A 14,652-nucleotide genomic window follows, 5' to 3' on the forward strand; every position below is an offset into this window, starting at 1 on the left:
GCGGCGCAGACAAGTGTTGATAGGATGTAAATGAAAAAGACACTCAATCATAATGGGTGGAGGCTGGAAGGCTTTGAATGATGTCACGAAGGTGACGGCATCGTCCGATCTTAAAATCTGTTTTTATAATGAACCTGCGCTTTCAATGTACATCACTGGCAGAAAATAAAAAGTAAATTCCAAAACACTTTAAATGGCTAATTAATAACACAAGGTCAATATCCTGCTGGTGACTCATGTTGAGATGTGTATGCAGCGCTCTACTCTCCATAAAGATGTTTCTTTTTTTTTTCAGTTGTGCAGGCCATAAATACTCAGTTCCCACTTCCTCTGTGTTTTTTTTTTTAAGTGCATCATCCAAGCATTTTTCATTATTTTCCGAGTAGACCGAATTTACATTTGAATTTAAATTTATGATGAGAGACCTTCAACCACATCTTCAAATCCTCTCTCAGTCAGAGTTAATAATAATCCCTTTTGGACCCTCCTGCTGCAGTCATGGATCTCTAATGGCGGGGCTTCTCTTCATATCCAGTTGGATGGTGAGCTTTTATTTTCAATTTTTGAATTCAGTTAAGCTCAAATGAACACATAAAACAGAGTGCTCATACCCCATGCTGTTTACCTGGGTATAAAACAATTAAAAAAACAACCTTGGAGGCTGACCTGTGCCCAAACTGACATCTTTCTCCCTTACTCTAATTTCGCCTCAGTTGCCACTCCTAAGCTCAAAGAAAAAGAAATTAATATTCTTCTTCACTGGCTGGCCCATTCTGTCTTATGATCATTGCCATTCTGAAATAAAATGATGCTGTGTACACATCAGAAAGAGTTTGTCATAAACCCGCCAAATAAAACCAGCAAGCAACCTGCCTCCTTTTATTTCTCATGCTCTCACAATCGTACATTCCTCATCATTATTTGACGGAGTACGTTCCAAATGGATACATTTAAACGGACGTGAAATGGTGCAGGGGGCTTGGTGGCGCAGTGTTTAGAGCTTCTGCCTCACACCACGAAAGACCCTGCTTTGATTCTGACCTTTCTGTGTGGAGTTTGCATGTTCTTCCCGTGTCTGTGTAGGTTTCCTAAACGTTCTCCGCTTTCCTCCCACATTCCAAAAACATTATACAGAGGGCTGATTCAAAATTACCCTGATGAGTGAATGGTTGTTTGTCTCTCTGTGTGGCCCTGCCTTTGACTGGTGACCGGTACTAGGTGTCCCATGCCTCTTGTCCAATGGGGATAAGCTCCAGTATCCCCCACCATCTTAAGTCTGGGATAAGCGGTAGATAATGGATGGATGGATGGATGGATGGATGGATGGATGGATGGATGGATGGATGGATGGATGGATGGATGGATGGATGGATGGACGGATGGATGGACGGATGGATGGATGGATGAAATGATCCAACATTGTATGTAAAACATTCTTCACCGACGTGACTTCGGCCTACCCTCTGAAAAAGCTAATATCCACAGAAACAGTATATGTACTAAGAGAGCATTTCTTTCTTGTGGCAGTTAATCAAATATATGATGATCTCAGTTGACGGTGAATTCTCATTCAATAGCAAGGTTTAACTTCTGGTTAAGGGCATGGTACTTTTGATATATGACTTTGGCTTTTAGTCCTGCCGCCCTTGTCTTGTGTGAAAACTGCAACGTTTGAAGAAGTCAAGAAATGTATAATTAGTGTATACAACTGCACTTTTGCTCCCTCTTCACTTGATTGATAAGAAACTGATCCAACAAAAAACAATGCTTTATAGATACTTTCTCATCTAGATATCTCTATCTAAAGTTGATTATTGCTTGCGTCTCCAAAAGCACAGCTGACTAGCCTTTTCTACAACATACAAAGTTTGGCGTGCCACAATTAAAGAGCGATGATTGCTGGTTTCATTCATTGTTACTATATTGATGGCTTTATGAATATTACTGCTACAACAAATACAACAAAATAAAACAAAACCCAGCTGTTGTCTGCATTCCCATTTTTTCCTAAAGCTAGGCTCCTCCTTAACATCCAACAACAGTGTAATCATCACACATTATGAAACCAGAAAATTGTTCATTCTATTGTTCTATTTTATTTTATTTTATTTTACTTCTGAGATGATTATCTGCAATAAACAATATTTAATTCTGAACAATAACTGACGCACACTCCAACTGGATAAACAGTATACTTACTTGTTTCAAAACTGTAGTTTCAAAAAATTATTACATTTTTAATAAATATTGGTTGACTCTGCAGTATTGGAAACAATAATTAGTTATTAAAATAACCGCAAAGTGAGAATTAAAATGATAATAATCTAGAAATATAAAAGCTGATAGAAATTTTAATCACTATCATTTGGAGTAAAAAGTGAACACACCAGAAACTTCTAATTTCAACATAAGCATGACAGGTATAAGCTGTATTATAGACCACAGCAGTCATGAATGGTTTGCAGTCTGGGTTTATGAGTGAATAAAAAAAGATGGTTGTTTCTTATGAAATTGCATGGAAATGCCCAATGGAACAAACAATTAAAATACTCACAATATATGTGAAAACATTTACAAATTAAAGAAAATACTGCACTGCTGAAACACAGCAGTATGCAATGTGTCCATGTTCAGTGACATCAATGTAGATGTGCTATTCATATTTTTTTCAGATGTCGAATATTGACCCTAAATCGCTGTCCTTTAAAAGCCAAAATGTGATGTGATGCTTCACATCACATTGTCCGTTGGACAAGCTGTACAACAAATGTTAGGCGAGAAAATATATTTTCTTGATTGATTGTTCATCCATTTATTTATCGCAACAAACTTTTTCCAACACATACAAATTGACTATAATTGGAGTTGAAACCTTTCTCAGAAGCATATGTGCTATTGTCTTGATCAATGTGCAGCCCTGACATAAACACCAAACTATACAAGGGCACATTTACTGATTCAACGCCATCTACGGTGTGACTGCTCTCGTCTTCACACGCACCAATGTCTACACTATTTATCACATACCACACCGTGCGGTTTGTCCCTTTAAAATCAATTTGGAGTGCTGAAAATCAACAATGTCCCAGACCGACAAGCACTGGATCAGAAATGTCTTTCACATCTCAATAGATTTTAAGTGTGATAATATTCCAAGTAACATACGTGTATACTCATGTATTTGTTCGTGAACCACTCTGGCCTGTCATAAATAACAACCATACGAGACAATTCAAATAGGTTTGCAAAATGATAGGAAAATAAGTGAGGCAAAGCAGTGTCAGCACATTATGGGGAATCTCATGGAGATGAAATGTATTTGTATGACTTCGGCTTATATTAAAAAAATAAAAGAAAAGAAAAATATTTGAATTAATCTGATTCGCGATCGTTTCCTTTATGAGATGATAGGGATCTAGTAAACATACTCGTATAATGAGACCCGTCAGCAAATCATGAAAAAAAAGTGTATTTTTTTTTCCATTCGTAAACAAATAAATTGATGTTTTTTATCTCTACCAGTGAGGGAGAGCCAGTTCCATGATAATACCATATAGACAAAAAGTAACAGAGGACTCTGGGACATTTGAATACATTTCTGTGTCTTAGGAAGTCATCCGCAGCACTATTCAAGGGTAACCAACCACTGTCTTATAACTTTATTATTCTTTCTTAATCGGTTTATAAATATTTATGAATCGCCAAAGCCACCCTGACTCGCAGCAGAGATTGAAGCTGGAGCGTCCCAAAGCAGTCATGGGTTGGGGAAAAAAAGAGATAGCGTGGACAGGAGATTTGTGACAGAGCAGAGCATGAAACCCATCGGTTGATGAGTGGAAATCCCTACTTTTTAATTAATAGAGGTACACAGGCCAGGGGGATAAGGAGGATCAGGGAAATGAAATCAGCAAAAAGATACCATCACTCATTTCTGAAGTCCATTGTCACACTTCAGAATCTGCTGTAATGAATCACTCAAGCATTCTGCAGATACATTTGAATGGCAGGTGAAAATTCATTGTCCGGTGGAGTGCATTCGATAAGGATCTTTTCTCTTGCCTCCCACTCTTCTCCAGCCTCTTCTTTGCTTCTTTTGTCGAAGCGGCCTCTGATCAAAAAGCGAAATCAAGGCTCAAGCAACAGGTGCACATTCTGTAAGGCCGCCACAATCTGCAAGCGAACTGGAAAGCAATCTCGGACGGGGGGAGGGGGGACTGATGCAAGAAGTTTGAAGAGATTTATTTCTTGGGGATTTGTTGAAAAATTCAGGATGGTCTGAGGTCTAAAAGGGTGTATAGAATTCACTCAGAGCAACAAAGCACATTAGAGAATAGAATAGAAGAAAACCCTAAACATTTGATACAATTTTTTGACTTACAGTCCGACCTTTGCATCACAAATGACGTTCATACATTATTAAAATCAAATTGAAGCACAGAAAAACATATCATGACTGCGCTCACACACACACACACACACACACACACACACACACACACAAATTTATAGCCAGCACAGTCTCAAGTATAAAAGGGCATTCATTCCTGGACAAGGGCAACTGATCCAGTGAGCGTGAGGAGAAAATGCAATCCGCTGATTCAATAGGGATTAGCAAAAATCTGATTTTGATAGCAGGTCTTTTGTCTTATTAAATGTGGTTATCATAGTGTTCTGATCATATTCCAGCAACGTTCAATCTGTGGGCTTCAACAAAGTGCAAAAGCAAATCACTCATTAAAATTCCCTCAGTGGCCAGACCCCATTCTTTGGTGGCTCACAGATGTGCAGGCCGTAAATGTGAAGAATCCCCAGAAAATTTGTGATGTACAGTATATTGTGACCTTTGCTATCAGAAATCAGTTTTGTTAAGATTTCATACTCTAGGAAGTGCCATGTTGACAAGTGAATTTGCAAAGTTTTAAGCCGTCAAGCCTGTCAAAATTGCGCTGCTCTTTGTGTCACATAAAATACTCAAATCAATTTAGCAGAAGGGACTGATGGGAGGGATCACATGAGTCATTTCTTTTGTCAGGTATATTTATGACAACGCACCTGAATGACATGGAACAACTGAAGAAATTCCTCTGATGCATTCTGGAAAGAGTTCTGGCTGTGACAAAGTATCAAAGTCGGCGAATATGATAAAGGCCGCCACAGATTTATGAATGGTCACAAGCATACGGCTTTGGAACGAATCAGAGTGATCAATTCAAATTGATAAAGCCGGTCATAACTATCGATAACTGCTAATGTCAATAAGTCAAGCTGATACTTAAAATTGATAATCTGAGCTTAAGTTGGTGCCAAAAAAATGTATCCATATTTTGGATAATTGCTTTTTTAAAAGTTTCCATGCCAATGACAGATAACAGCGGAAATATGCCGACACACTCCCGTGCAGAGAGGTGACCTCGGTACAGAGCATCATCGGTTCCAGTACCCAGGTTTATGGTATTATTTAAACCGGAACAAGGTGATTAGTGCAAGGTTGAATTTCATTCTATAGGTTTAATGTTGCCGTCTTCATCAGACCTCCTAGGTTATGAATCATGATGCTTTAATAGATACAGTCATTCAAAAATAACATTGTTTTTATATTGTGCCTTTATGTTGCTGTTTTCAAAGGCTCTGTCCCAGTATTAGCAATATGGAGAAAGCGTCAGCCAATAAGAGAATTGTTTTTGAGTTACAGCATAAAACAGATACATCACAATTCAAGCGAGGCCAATTATTTTTATTTGTCTGTTTCAAAAGTAGATCCAAGGAAGTCTGAAAGTTATACTTTGATATGAAATCATTGTTCTCTCTGGTCAATCAGAAGTCACCTGGGATATGAATATTCCATGTGTTTCGCTGTCACAAATAGACCTTAAATAGTAGTACGATGATTTATTTCAAAATGGTTTATATTTAGTTGAAAGGCAAAATGGCTAGCCCTGAAAAATCCACTGTGATAAAGTAGCACAGTTCTAAATGAGAAAATTACTATTTCTATTTTTCTATCTAGGTCAGTAGGATCAACTGTTTGAAAAAAAAAAACACTTGCACAGACGCACAGATACATACACACACACACACGCACACACCGCCTACTGTACATAGGCTGATTTTAGTGTGAAACATGAATCTTTTTTTTTTTTTTTTTTAAATCCAGTTTATATGACGGCATGTTCTCCAGCTCAAAAACATAAGAGTGTGGACCTTTGGCTCGGAGGCTTTTGCTGAAAGTCTCACGGAAAAGGAGATGTACCATGTACCTTTACAGAATAATCTGCTACTCTTTTAAGAATAAGACAAGTGTTAGGAGAAGCCCAGCACATATTAGCCGCAGCTCACAAACTGGCAGGCTAAACGCAGCTCCTCGACATCCTGTAATGTGCTGGTGAAATCTGAAATAGACATGAAATAAGAAACAAAATGCTGCATATATCTTTCCATATCATACGTCCTCAGAGGGGATTTACCAGAAATGCCGTTAGACGTTATTATTCTTGTTTGCAAAATACACCGAGAGCACATTCGACACCACAGTTTAGACTGTAAGTAAATATACAGTAGCTTCTGTCGACAGTCTTTAGCCTTTGTCTTTGTTTGCTTTCCGAAGATAATTTAAGTTTTCAGTTTCTAAGTAGTTCAATCCAACCCAGGGGAGCTATACCCCTGTGAAACAAGATTTTTTTTCTTAACTTCTTTTTCTGTCTTTTTTTTCTACAGCCCTTATATCCCAATGCAATTATTTAATATACACCCACTCATAGTCTGCGTATGAGATATGAATATAATTGTATGTTACTTTTTAATTACAGGAAAAATCTAACTTGTAAGATGATGGGCTGGAAGGTGCCATTGCATTGTTATTTTTTTTCATCCTCGTTTTCTGATTATGTGAGCTGGGCTCCTTTGCTAAGCGATGATAAGCAGAATTTCCATGTTCTCTGCATAATTAATCCATCTTTCCCTCTCTTCATGCCAACTCTGCCGTTATCGCCCGCACATGCCTGAATTGCAAAAGAATCCTCTCTTCAATTGGAACTTATTGATATTCTAAAAAAACTGGAAATCCTCAAATTTAAGCCACAGATTGTTAAATGGATTAATTTCGCGGCAATCGCAAGCATCTAACGCGGGGAGACAGGCAAAGCAAATTGAAAGTGTCTCCTGTTTGTGGAGTTTTAGTCCCAAATGATAGGGTTTATTGGCATGTTTTTTTTCTTCTTTTTTTTGTGCATAGTCAAAAATTACCATTTATTTGCATGCCATAAAATACTTTTATATGGTTGGAAATTCAGTGGAATTTCTTTCAATGCCTGTCGTTGGTTTCATGATAACAACTTCAGCTTCCCACATCTGGACGCTTTTGATACTGGGTGAAAGGAATGTCTGAATATTTAATATTTTTATCTGTTTTCATCAATGGTTTCGCCATTAAGGATTGCTCTGCTGTTTGCATGGAGCTTGGCAGATGTAGATTTATTTTCTGAGCTGTCTGCGGCCTGCCTTTCTGTGAATACATTGATGCATTTTTCCATTTTACTGTGCACTGATGCCTCTGCATATGTAATAAACCGGCAGACACACTTATAAAATACATCAGCAGACTGTATTATAATGCTGCGTTTCAGTGTGGGTCTTCACTTACTGATGCACATATATGAAAAGGGGTGGTACATCAACTACACATATCAAATATAATTTACTTGACCTCATAAAAATGAAAAATATGAAATCAGAGGATGTGAAAACACATAAGGTGTCAGTATAGAGAGCAGAAAATGTGCTATTTTGCCACTTGGCATAGAGTAAAAATCCATGAGTTACACAATGTCATAAAGAAGAAGGTAATAATCTGGGAAATGCTTAACCTGCAAAATGATGGACATTTTTACTAATGCCGGTGTATTTGATCCTAGAACAAGACAATGGGACTTGGAGTAGACATAGTCTGCAATAAAATGTTATTGTATTCATCGTTTTATCCTGTTTCCATTAGATTTCAGAGAAAATATAAAGTTAGAAATCATTTTATTCACCACAGTAATGATCTTTAATTTGCACAGTAAATTCTTTTTGAAATTGAGGGGGTAACGCTTAAATCAGAATTATGCAAGTCACATTGTTTTTTTTCTTTCGCTCTATGAAATGCTGAAGAGTTTACCTGAGACACTGTGATGTGGAGATCATCATGAGCCTTTTGTTTAGAGATCATATTCTGCACATGTATGAAGGTTTATCAAAACTGTAAATAATGTCTTAATCGATGACTTAATAGCAAAAGTTTTATTGTATTTCTTCATCCACTTCTTCTTATGTAAATGTAATGGGAGGACCAGTTCCATCAAGTCTATTTCTAATTGTCCCGATAAATAATACACTGAAAGACTGAATAGGGAAATAACAAGTAAGTAGTACAAGCGTATTTCATGTGTCGCTTCTTGCTCGCGTGAAATAGTCTGGAGTGGAAGTTTTCTCGATCATCTGTCAACTCCACAGGCTGCATTCCCTCACCTTCCGCTGTCAGATCAATTTCCTCCTCTCATCATCATGCAATACTTTTATTTTGACGAATTAACGTCATGTAACTAAGATGGATATTTATGATTTTAATCCATAAAAGGCCCACTGGTTATCCCCTGGAGGTGTACCAGTCTCAATTTTGACCACATGAAAAAGACACTGAGATTAGCACTAAGAATATAGTGCCCCGTGGTTCCCTCCTCCTACTCCTGCTTCTCTTCTCCACAAAGCTTTTATTTACAGATTTATACGCAGTCCCAATGGGAGGAGCATAGTTTGTTCATCCTGCCCTCTTTTGGTAATTTCGTCACTTCCCTTGACTTTCACATTGTAGTGTAATCTGAAAATGATTTGGGATTTTTAGGTTATTTTTTGGGAGATAATGTCTATTTTTTTGCCATGTATTTTTAGGGCCCGTTATATTTGTATTTTTTAATAATTGAAAGAGGACATGTTTTTAGGAAATAAGGAGGTGCTGGGTATTGGATGGTGTGGAGTGTGAAGTCTCCCCGGAGAGAGCCACCGCTGAGGCCTCCAAGGCTGCGGGTGGTTTTGGCAGCCTGGTCGGCAGAATGGGCATCCTCTCAGACATCTGTTTGCTCGCTGCTGCTGCCGCCGCAGCTACTGCTGCCGGAGCTCCTGGCTGAATGGACGGATCAGAGGCTGGAGCGTTCAGCTACAACCAGCGCGGCGACCAACATCTTACACAGAGTTGACAACAACACTGGACACCATAGCTATTAAAAGACACAAAATTAATCACGTCTAAGCTGCTGGATAATTTCAGTTTCTGATATGTTTCTTTCATTTTATTATTTTGAAGGGGGCTGCTATGGATGAATTGATGCACTGGGTACATTTAAGGACATGGATTTATATTTTTGTAACCTTTCAATGAAAAATCTAAAGCCGATATGAAGCCGCTTAATGTGGAATATACATTGAGGAACACTTAAAAGTGCCATCCCCTTGTCACCGTGCCTAACTGTCACCAACACACACACGCAGGTTTACACACTCACACGCACACTCACACACACGCGCACACACACACACATTCTCTGGAGACAAACCAATCCCCAACAGCCAGAGGGTGACACCACAGCAGGCGAACTCATAACACCGATGTCCAACTTTAACTGCTGAGGCGGCTCTTTAAGGATGGATCTGCTGTCCAAAGGATGGCTGTCACTCCCAGCGCCACTGGACATGTGTGATCCCCTAAAAGAAATCAACCTAGTAATTTGTCATGCCCGACACTCTGTGATATTACTCAGTCAGCATAGCAGCTCACTTGCAAACATTGCGAGTGTGGGAGTGCAGCTGCTGATATGGCAATAAGTTCATTCAGGATCATCAATAAATAAAGCCTGGCATCACCAGGCCCATTAGTGTTTGCGAATCTGCTGGAGCAAATAATGATGTTGCTAGTTGTTCTGTTTTGCAGGCTACAATTAACTGAACAATATTGGCATTGCACAGGTTTCAACCGGATACAGCGACTCCAGTTACCGTCCAAGGAAATCAGTAAAGTTCTGGTAGTTAAATGCTGGTTGTTTTGCAACTTTGTCATGATGCAATCATTTGAAACTAAGGGAACGTACAAAAATTATACGCCGGACGAGTGGTGAAAAAAAGGGTAATATAGAGTAGCTTTTATGCCGAGGGAGAGACAATTATAGACAAGCATGTGACACAATTATTTGGCCAAACTATTTTTCCATTTCTATTAACAAGAGATCAGGTCTGTCGATAGATGGACAGACAAACCAATACAAACAGACATATTTGACAGCTACCGTAAGCAAGAGATATAATTTCATAAGACCTTATACTGAAGCAGCACCCCAAATGATGAGTTCACATTTAAAATAACAGTGAATCTGTGAATAATAAGTCAGTCCTTTACTACCGAATACTGCGAAATAAGGATATAATTATTAAATACAATAGAGCTACAAATAGGGTAATGCAGGTATACAAGAAGGGACAATGCATGTCACATGTCACAGTGTCTTCTTAAATATCACTGAATAATTTTATTAGGCAAGCATGGCTGTCACATTACGTGCTGTAATGATTAGACTGCAATTATTATCTAAATCATTCACCATTTTTGATGGGGCTGTAAAAATTGTCCTATTTTTATCCAGAATGCAGAACACTCTGGAAAAAAACACGATGCTGTTATGTCTTCATTTATACCAACTGGGCCACAGAGTCACAGTTCTGGAGTGTATTTTCTTAATAAAGAAATGATGAAGCCACCAGACAGATCCCCCCCTCCGCTGCCCTGACACTAAATGCCATTCCTTAAATGTGACTTGGCAGCTCTAATCAAATGATTTAACAGATTAAATCAACCTTTACCCTTTTAATCAGATTATGTGGTTGCACTGTGCAGCATCTCAACAACATACAGTATACCTTAACCTATTAATACGACCAACCCTGTGTCACTGATTTCCCCTGCGATGGAAACAGTATCATGTTAATTATCACAACCATCTGGTCTGAGTTGTGGAAAAAAAAAAAAGAGGAAAAAAAAGGGTTCTCTTCCATCCTTCTGCAGATTTGTACCTGTCAATCAAAAGGCTGCTTCAAACAAGCCACCGGGGCTCAGGAACAGCAGAGAAGAACCGCGCTCCAGTCTCAGAGGATTTAGGAGTGGCGTTAAATTAATCTTCCGCTGGCAATTTGACTCCTTCTCACTAAGTTGTTGCTCTTACTACAAAAAAAAAATATTGATTTCAGGGCTGGACTCATAATATGGACTGTACATGTCATTTATGGATGTCTAACGAGTGTTTCTAGCTGCTTTCTTTTTAGACATCCGTTTTTTTTTAATTGAACTTTATTTTGTATTTTATGACTCTGAACAGACAAGAACATCTAAATTCTTAAAAAAGGGAGTTATTCATTTTGTTTGGAAAATCTATGTTTTTCAACAATTAAATTATTAAATGTTACAGTTGTAAACATTTGACATATTTCCCCCTTGGTTTATGCAGATTCTTAGTGCCAAGAACAGGGTTTGAAGAGTGACCAAATTTGCCGCTGAGACAGAATGGTGGATTACTCAGAAAGAAATAAAAGAAAAATAGAAAGTAAGAAAGAAAGAGTTTGAATTTAAGAAAGAAAGAAAGAAAGAAAGAAAGAAAGAAAAACATCAGCTACCAGATGACCGGGGGTAACTCAGACAGAGAGAGACAGACGCTCTCCTCAAGGTGAACGGCTGCTGACCTGCCACATAAATGATTCTGTAGTTTCAGACTCCATTCCAAAGTTCTGGAATCGGGTTATAAGATAATTTCACAGGCCACTTGCTTGTCTTCCTTGACAGTCCAACTGGCTAATTGAATGGCATGATTTCCAGTTTAGGCAACTATTCAGAACATGGCTGTCAACATCTGACTCATTTGACAGCTCTCTCTCCCTCTCTCTCTTTCCATTCAGTGTATTTTATTTAATTGTAAATATTATCAAATCTTTTTTTTTAAACTTTGCCCATCTGTAGAAAACACAACCTGCTCTTACGGATTCCCAAGCTATTAATACAATTAAACAAACCAAAAAAAAAAAAAAAACTGACAATACATAAACTCAATACAGTTTTCAAAAGAACCCTGACTTTCTTTTTTTTTTTTAAGAACTTGTTGAATTAAAATAAGGCGGTACAAGACCAAAATATATATGAATATCAAAATAAATAACATTAAAAGTACGCAAGCGCATTCTGAATGGAAGAGGTCAAGCCACTTGAAATAACCTGGATCAGCTGCTCGTATTAATAGGTGACAAAATTGTTGAAAGCAGTATGTTTATTTCTTGGTAACTTCTTCTGAAGGTTTTAAAATTGTATATATATATTGTTTTTTTTATAACGGATTCTGTTTTTTTGCCATCATAATTTGTCGGACTGAATTTGCCAAAAAGAGTCAAAGATGAAAAATATGAGATGAGATGAGATGAGATGAGAACATCTTTATTAATCCCGAAGGAAATTGTTGTGCCAGAGTTTCAAGTAAAAAAATAATAATAATAATAATATTTATCAGTGTTCTTTTTCTTCCACCAATCATTATTTTTTTGATTTTCTCTCAATTCTCCTCGTCCGTGAGGATCTCCGGCAGCAGCTCCTTCTTCCCTTCCTTCCTCCCTCCTTTTACGCGTTGTACCAGTGACCCCTTCTCTCTCTCTCCCCCCTCCCCACCTCCAACTCCACCCCCAGTCTCTGATCAGAACTGGAAGTAAAACTAACCCAAGTGAAGTTCACCGGGCTACGGTACCCGGTGAGGAACAAACCTTATCTTCAAACAAAAGCGCGAAACGCTTTCACCTCCCCAGTCAGTCAGACCGTGCCGATCTCAGCGAAGCGCAGCCCCATCACGGAGAACGGTGCTGAGAAAGAGAGAGAGAGAGAGAGTAAGAGAGAGAGAGAGAGAGAGAGAGAGAGAGAAAGAGAGAGGGTGTGTATGTATGTGAGAGGGAGAGAGAGGAATAGAGAGAGCCAAAGCCAGAGCCAGAGAGAAGAGAAAGATAAAGGAAAGACAGACGGAACCGATAGACTTGTGCGTAAAAAAAAGTACAATTATCCTTTCTTCTTTTTTCTTTCTCAATTTCCATCAGACAACCCCTCCCCCTTCCCTCCCTCCCCCCCCCTTACAAAAAAAAAAAAAAAAAAAAGAACAACCTCCTGCTTGGATGAACCAAAACCTTTCGATCTGTCAGTTCTACACCTGGATTCAGTGACCGGCCGCGCAGCAGGCATGTCCCGAAGGAAGCAGAGCAACCCGCGCCAGATTAAACGTAAGTTGAAATTCCGCCTGTCCGTCCAGCGGCCGCGACGCGTTTCCGGGCTGAGTGGACTTTCGCGGGATGTCGTAGCCACGGTGTCCACAGCAGCTGATTCAACTGGCGGGAGTGGTGTGTGTGTGTGTGTGTGTGTGTGTGTGTGTGTGTGTGTGTGTGTGTCGGGGGCGGGTGGGGAGATCCGCGGGCGCCACGCGTGTGCCCGCCGCTTGTCTCGTCACGGTCCACACGCTCCGGTCTTTGCCCTCCGCGCTTCTGTTAGTCTCCCGGGTTAACGGTCCAAATCTCACGGTACTTGGAAAAAGTTTTTTTTTTCTTTTATTCCGCCGTCGCCAAGCGGGATGCATAAGGCTGTGTGATTTTTTTTAATTTTATCTTTTTTTTTAATTTTATTTTATTTTTATAATCGTGGTCAGCTTGATCGTACTCTATCTTAGTTTCCATCTCGACATATGTGCATCACTTCGGGTGCCTATGTGTGTGTGTGTGTGTGTGTGTGTGTGTGTGTGTGTGTGTGTGTGCGTGTGTGTGTGTGTGCACTCTTTAGAGCTTTACACCAGTAATTACAAATTATAGGCCAACAATTAATAATAAAACTGCATTATGCTGCTGCATTGGGAAGCTTATTGAATATTTTTTCCGTTGTTAAATGTTTTGTTACACACACTCACACACACAAACAAATACACACGTGTCTCTCCCTAATCTATCTCTCTCGAACACGCACACATTCACACACTTTTTTCCCCACACTCACACATGCAGGTGTGTAGATATAAATGCGCGTGCGCATACACACACAAATACAGACACAAATTTGAGAGACACACTTTTATACTTTTTTCTGTTCAACTTTACATTGGGATATTTGCCATTCACATCTGGTGACATTGATTTTTAAAGAGGAAATGTGTGTCAAGTTGTGTTTTCATTCTTCCACTCCCTGAAGTGTGCTGTATATGCTCAGGGGACAGTGTTGACATTGCCTCCTAGCTTCATGGTTTACATATATTTGCTTTTAATATTTAGATGAATAGTCCATGTATAGTATATTTGCTCTGAATTTTATTGGATATATTTTTCTTGGTGTTTATGTAGAAGACTTAAATATGGTTGAACCTTGTGGCCTATATTTATTCAAGTGTCTGGTGTTGTTATAAGTTTAATTTTTTGTATGGTATATTTATATATATATGTATATATATATGCTTTTTAAAATTTTCAAAGAGGTTTTTTTAAAATTTTCAGCTTTTCAAATTGTACATGTGCATAAATATGTCGGGATTTTTTTTTTTACATTTACACCCACACATCACACACTTCCCC

General features: G+C 38.7%; 1 protein-coding gene across 1 annotated transcript in view; it reads left to right on the plus strand.

Moving 5' to 3' along the window:
* Positions 1 to 12,752: 12,752 nt before the first annotated feature.
* Positions 12,753 to 14,652, plus strand: part of zfpm2a (zinc finger protein, FOG family member 2a) — a 116,840-nt gene continuing 114,940 nt past the window's right edge. Inside the window, exon 1 of the mRNA XM_086154747.1 lies at positions 12,753 to 13,323. Within this exon, the coding sequence (XP_086010873.1) occupies positions 12,990 to 13,323 (334 nt within the window). The 5' untranslated portion in view covers positions 12,753 to 12,989. The remainder of the gene's footprint in view (positions 13,324 to 14,652) is intronic.

Source organism: Fistularia commersonii, chromosome 11 (assembly GCF_037954325.1).
Source record: "Fistularia commersonii isolate RoL2024-O1a breed Wild chromosome 11, RoL_Fcom_v1.0, whole genome shotgun sequence".
Classification (NCBI taxonomy): domain Eukaryota; kingdom Metazoa; phylum Chordata; class Actinopteri; order Syngnathiformes; family Fistulariidae; genus Fistularia; species Fistularia commersonii.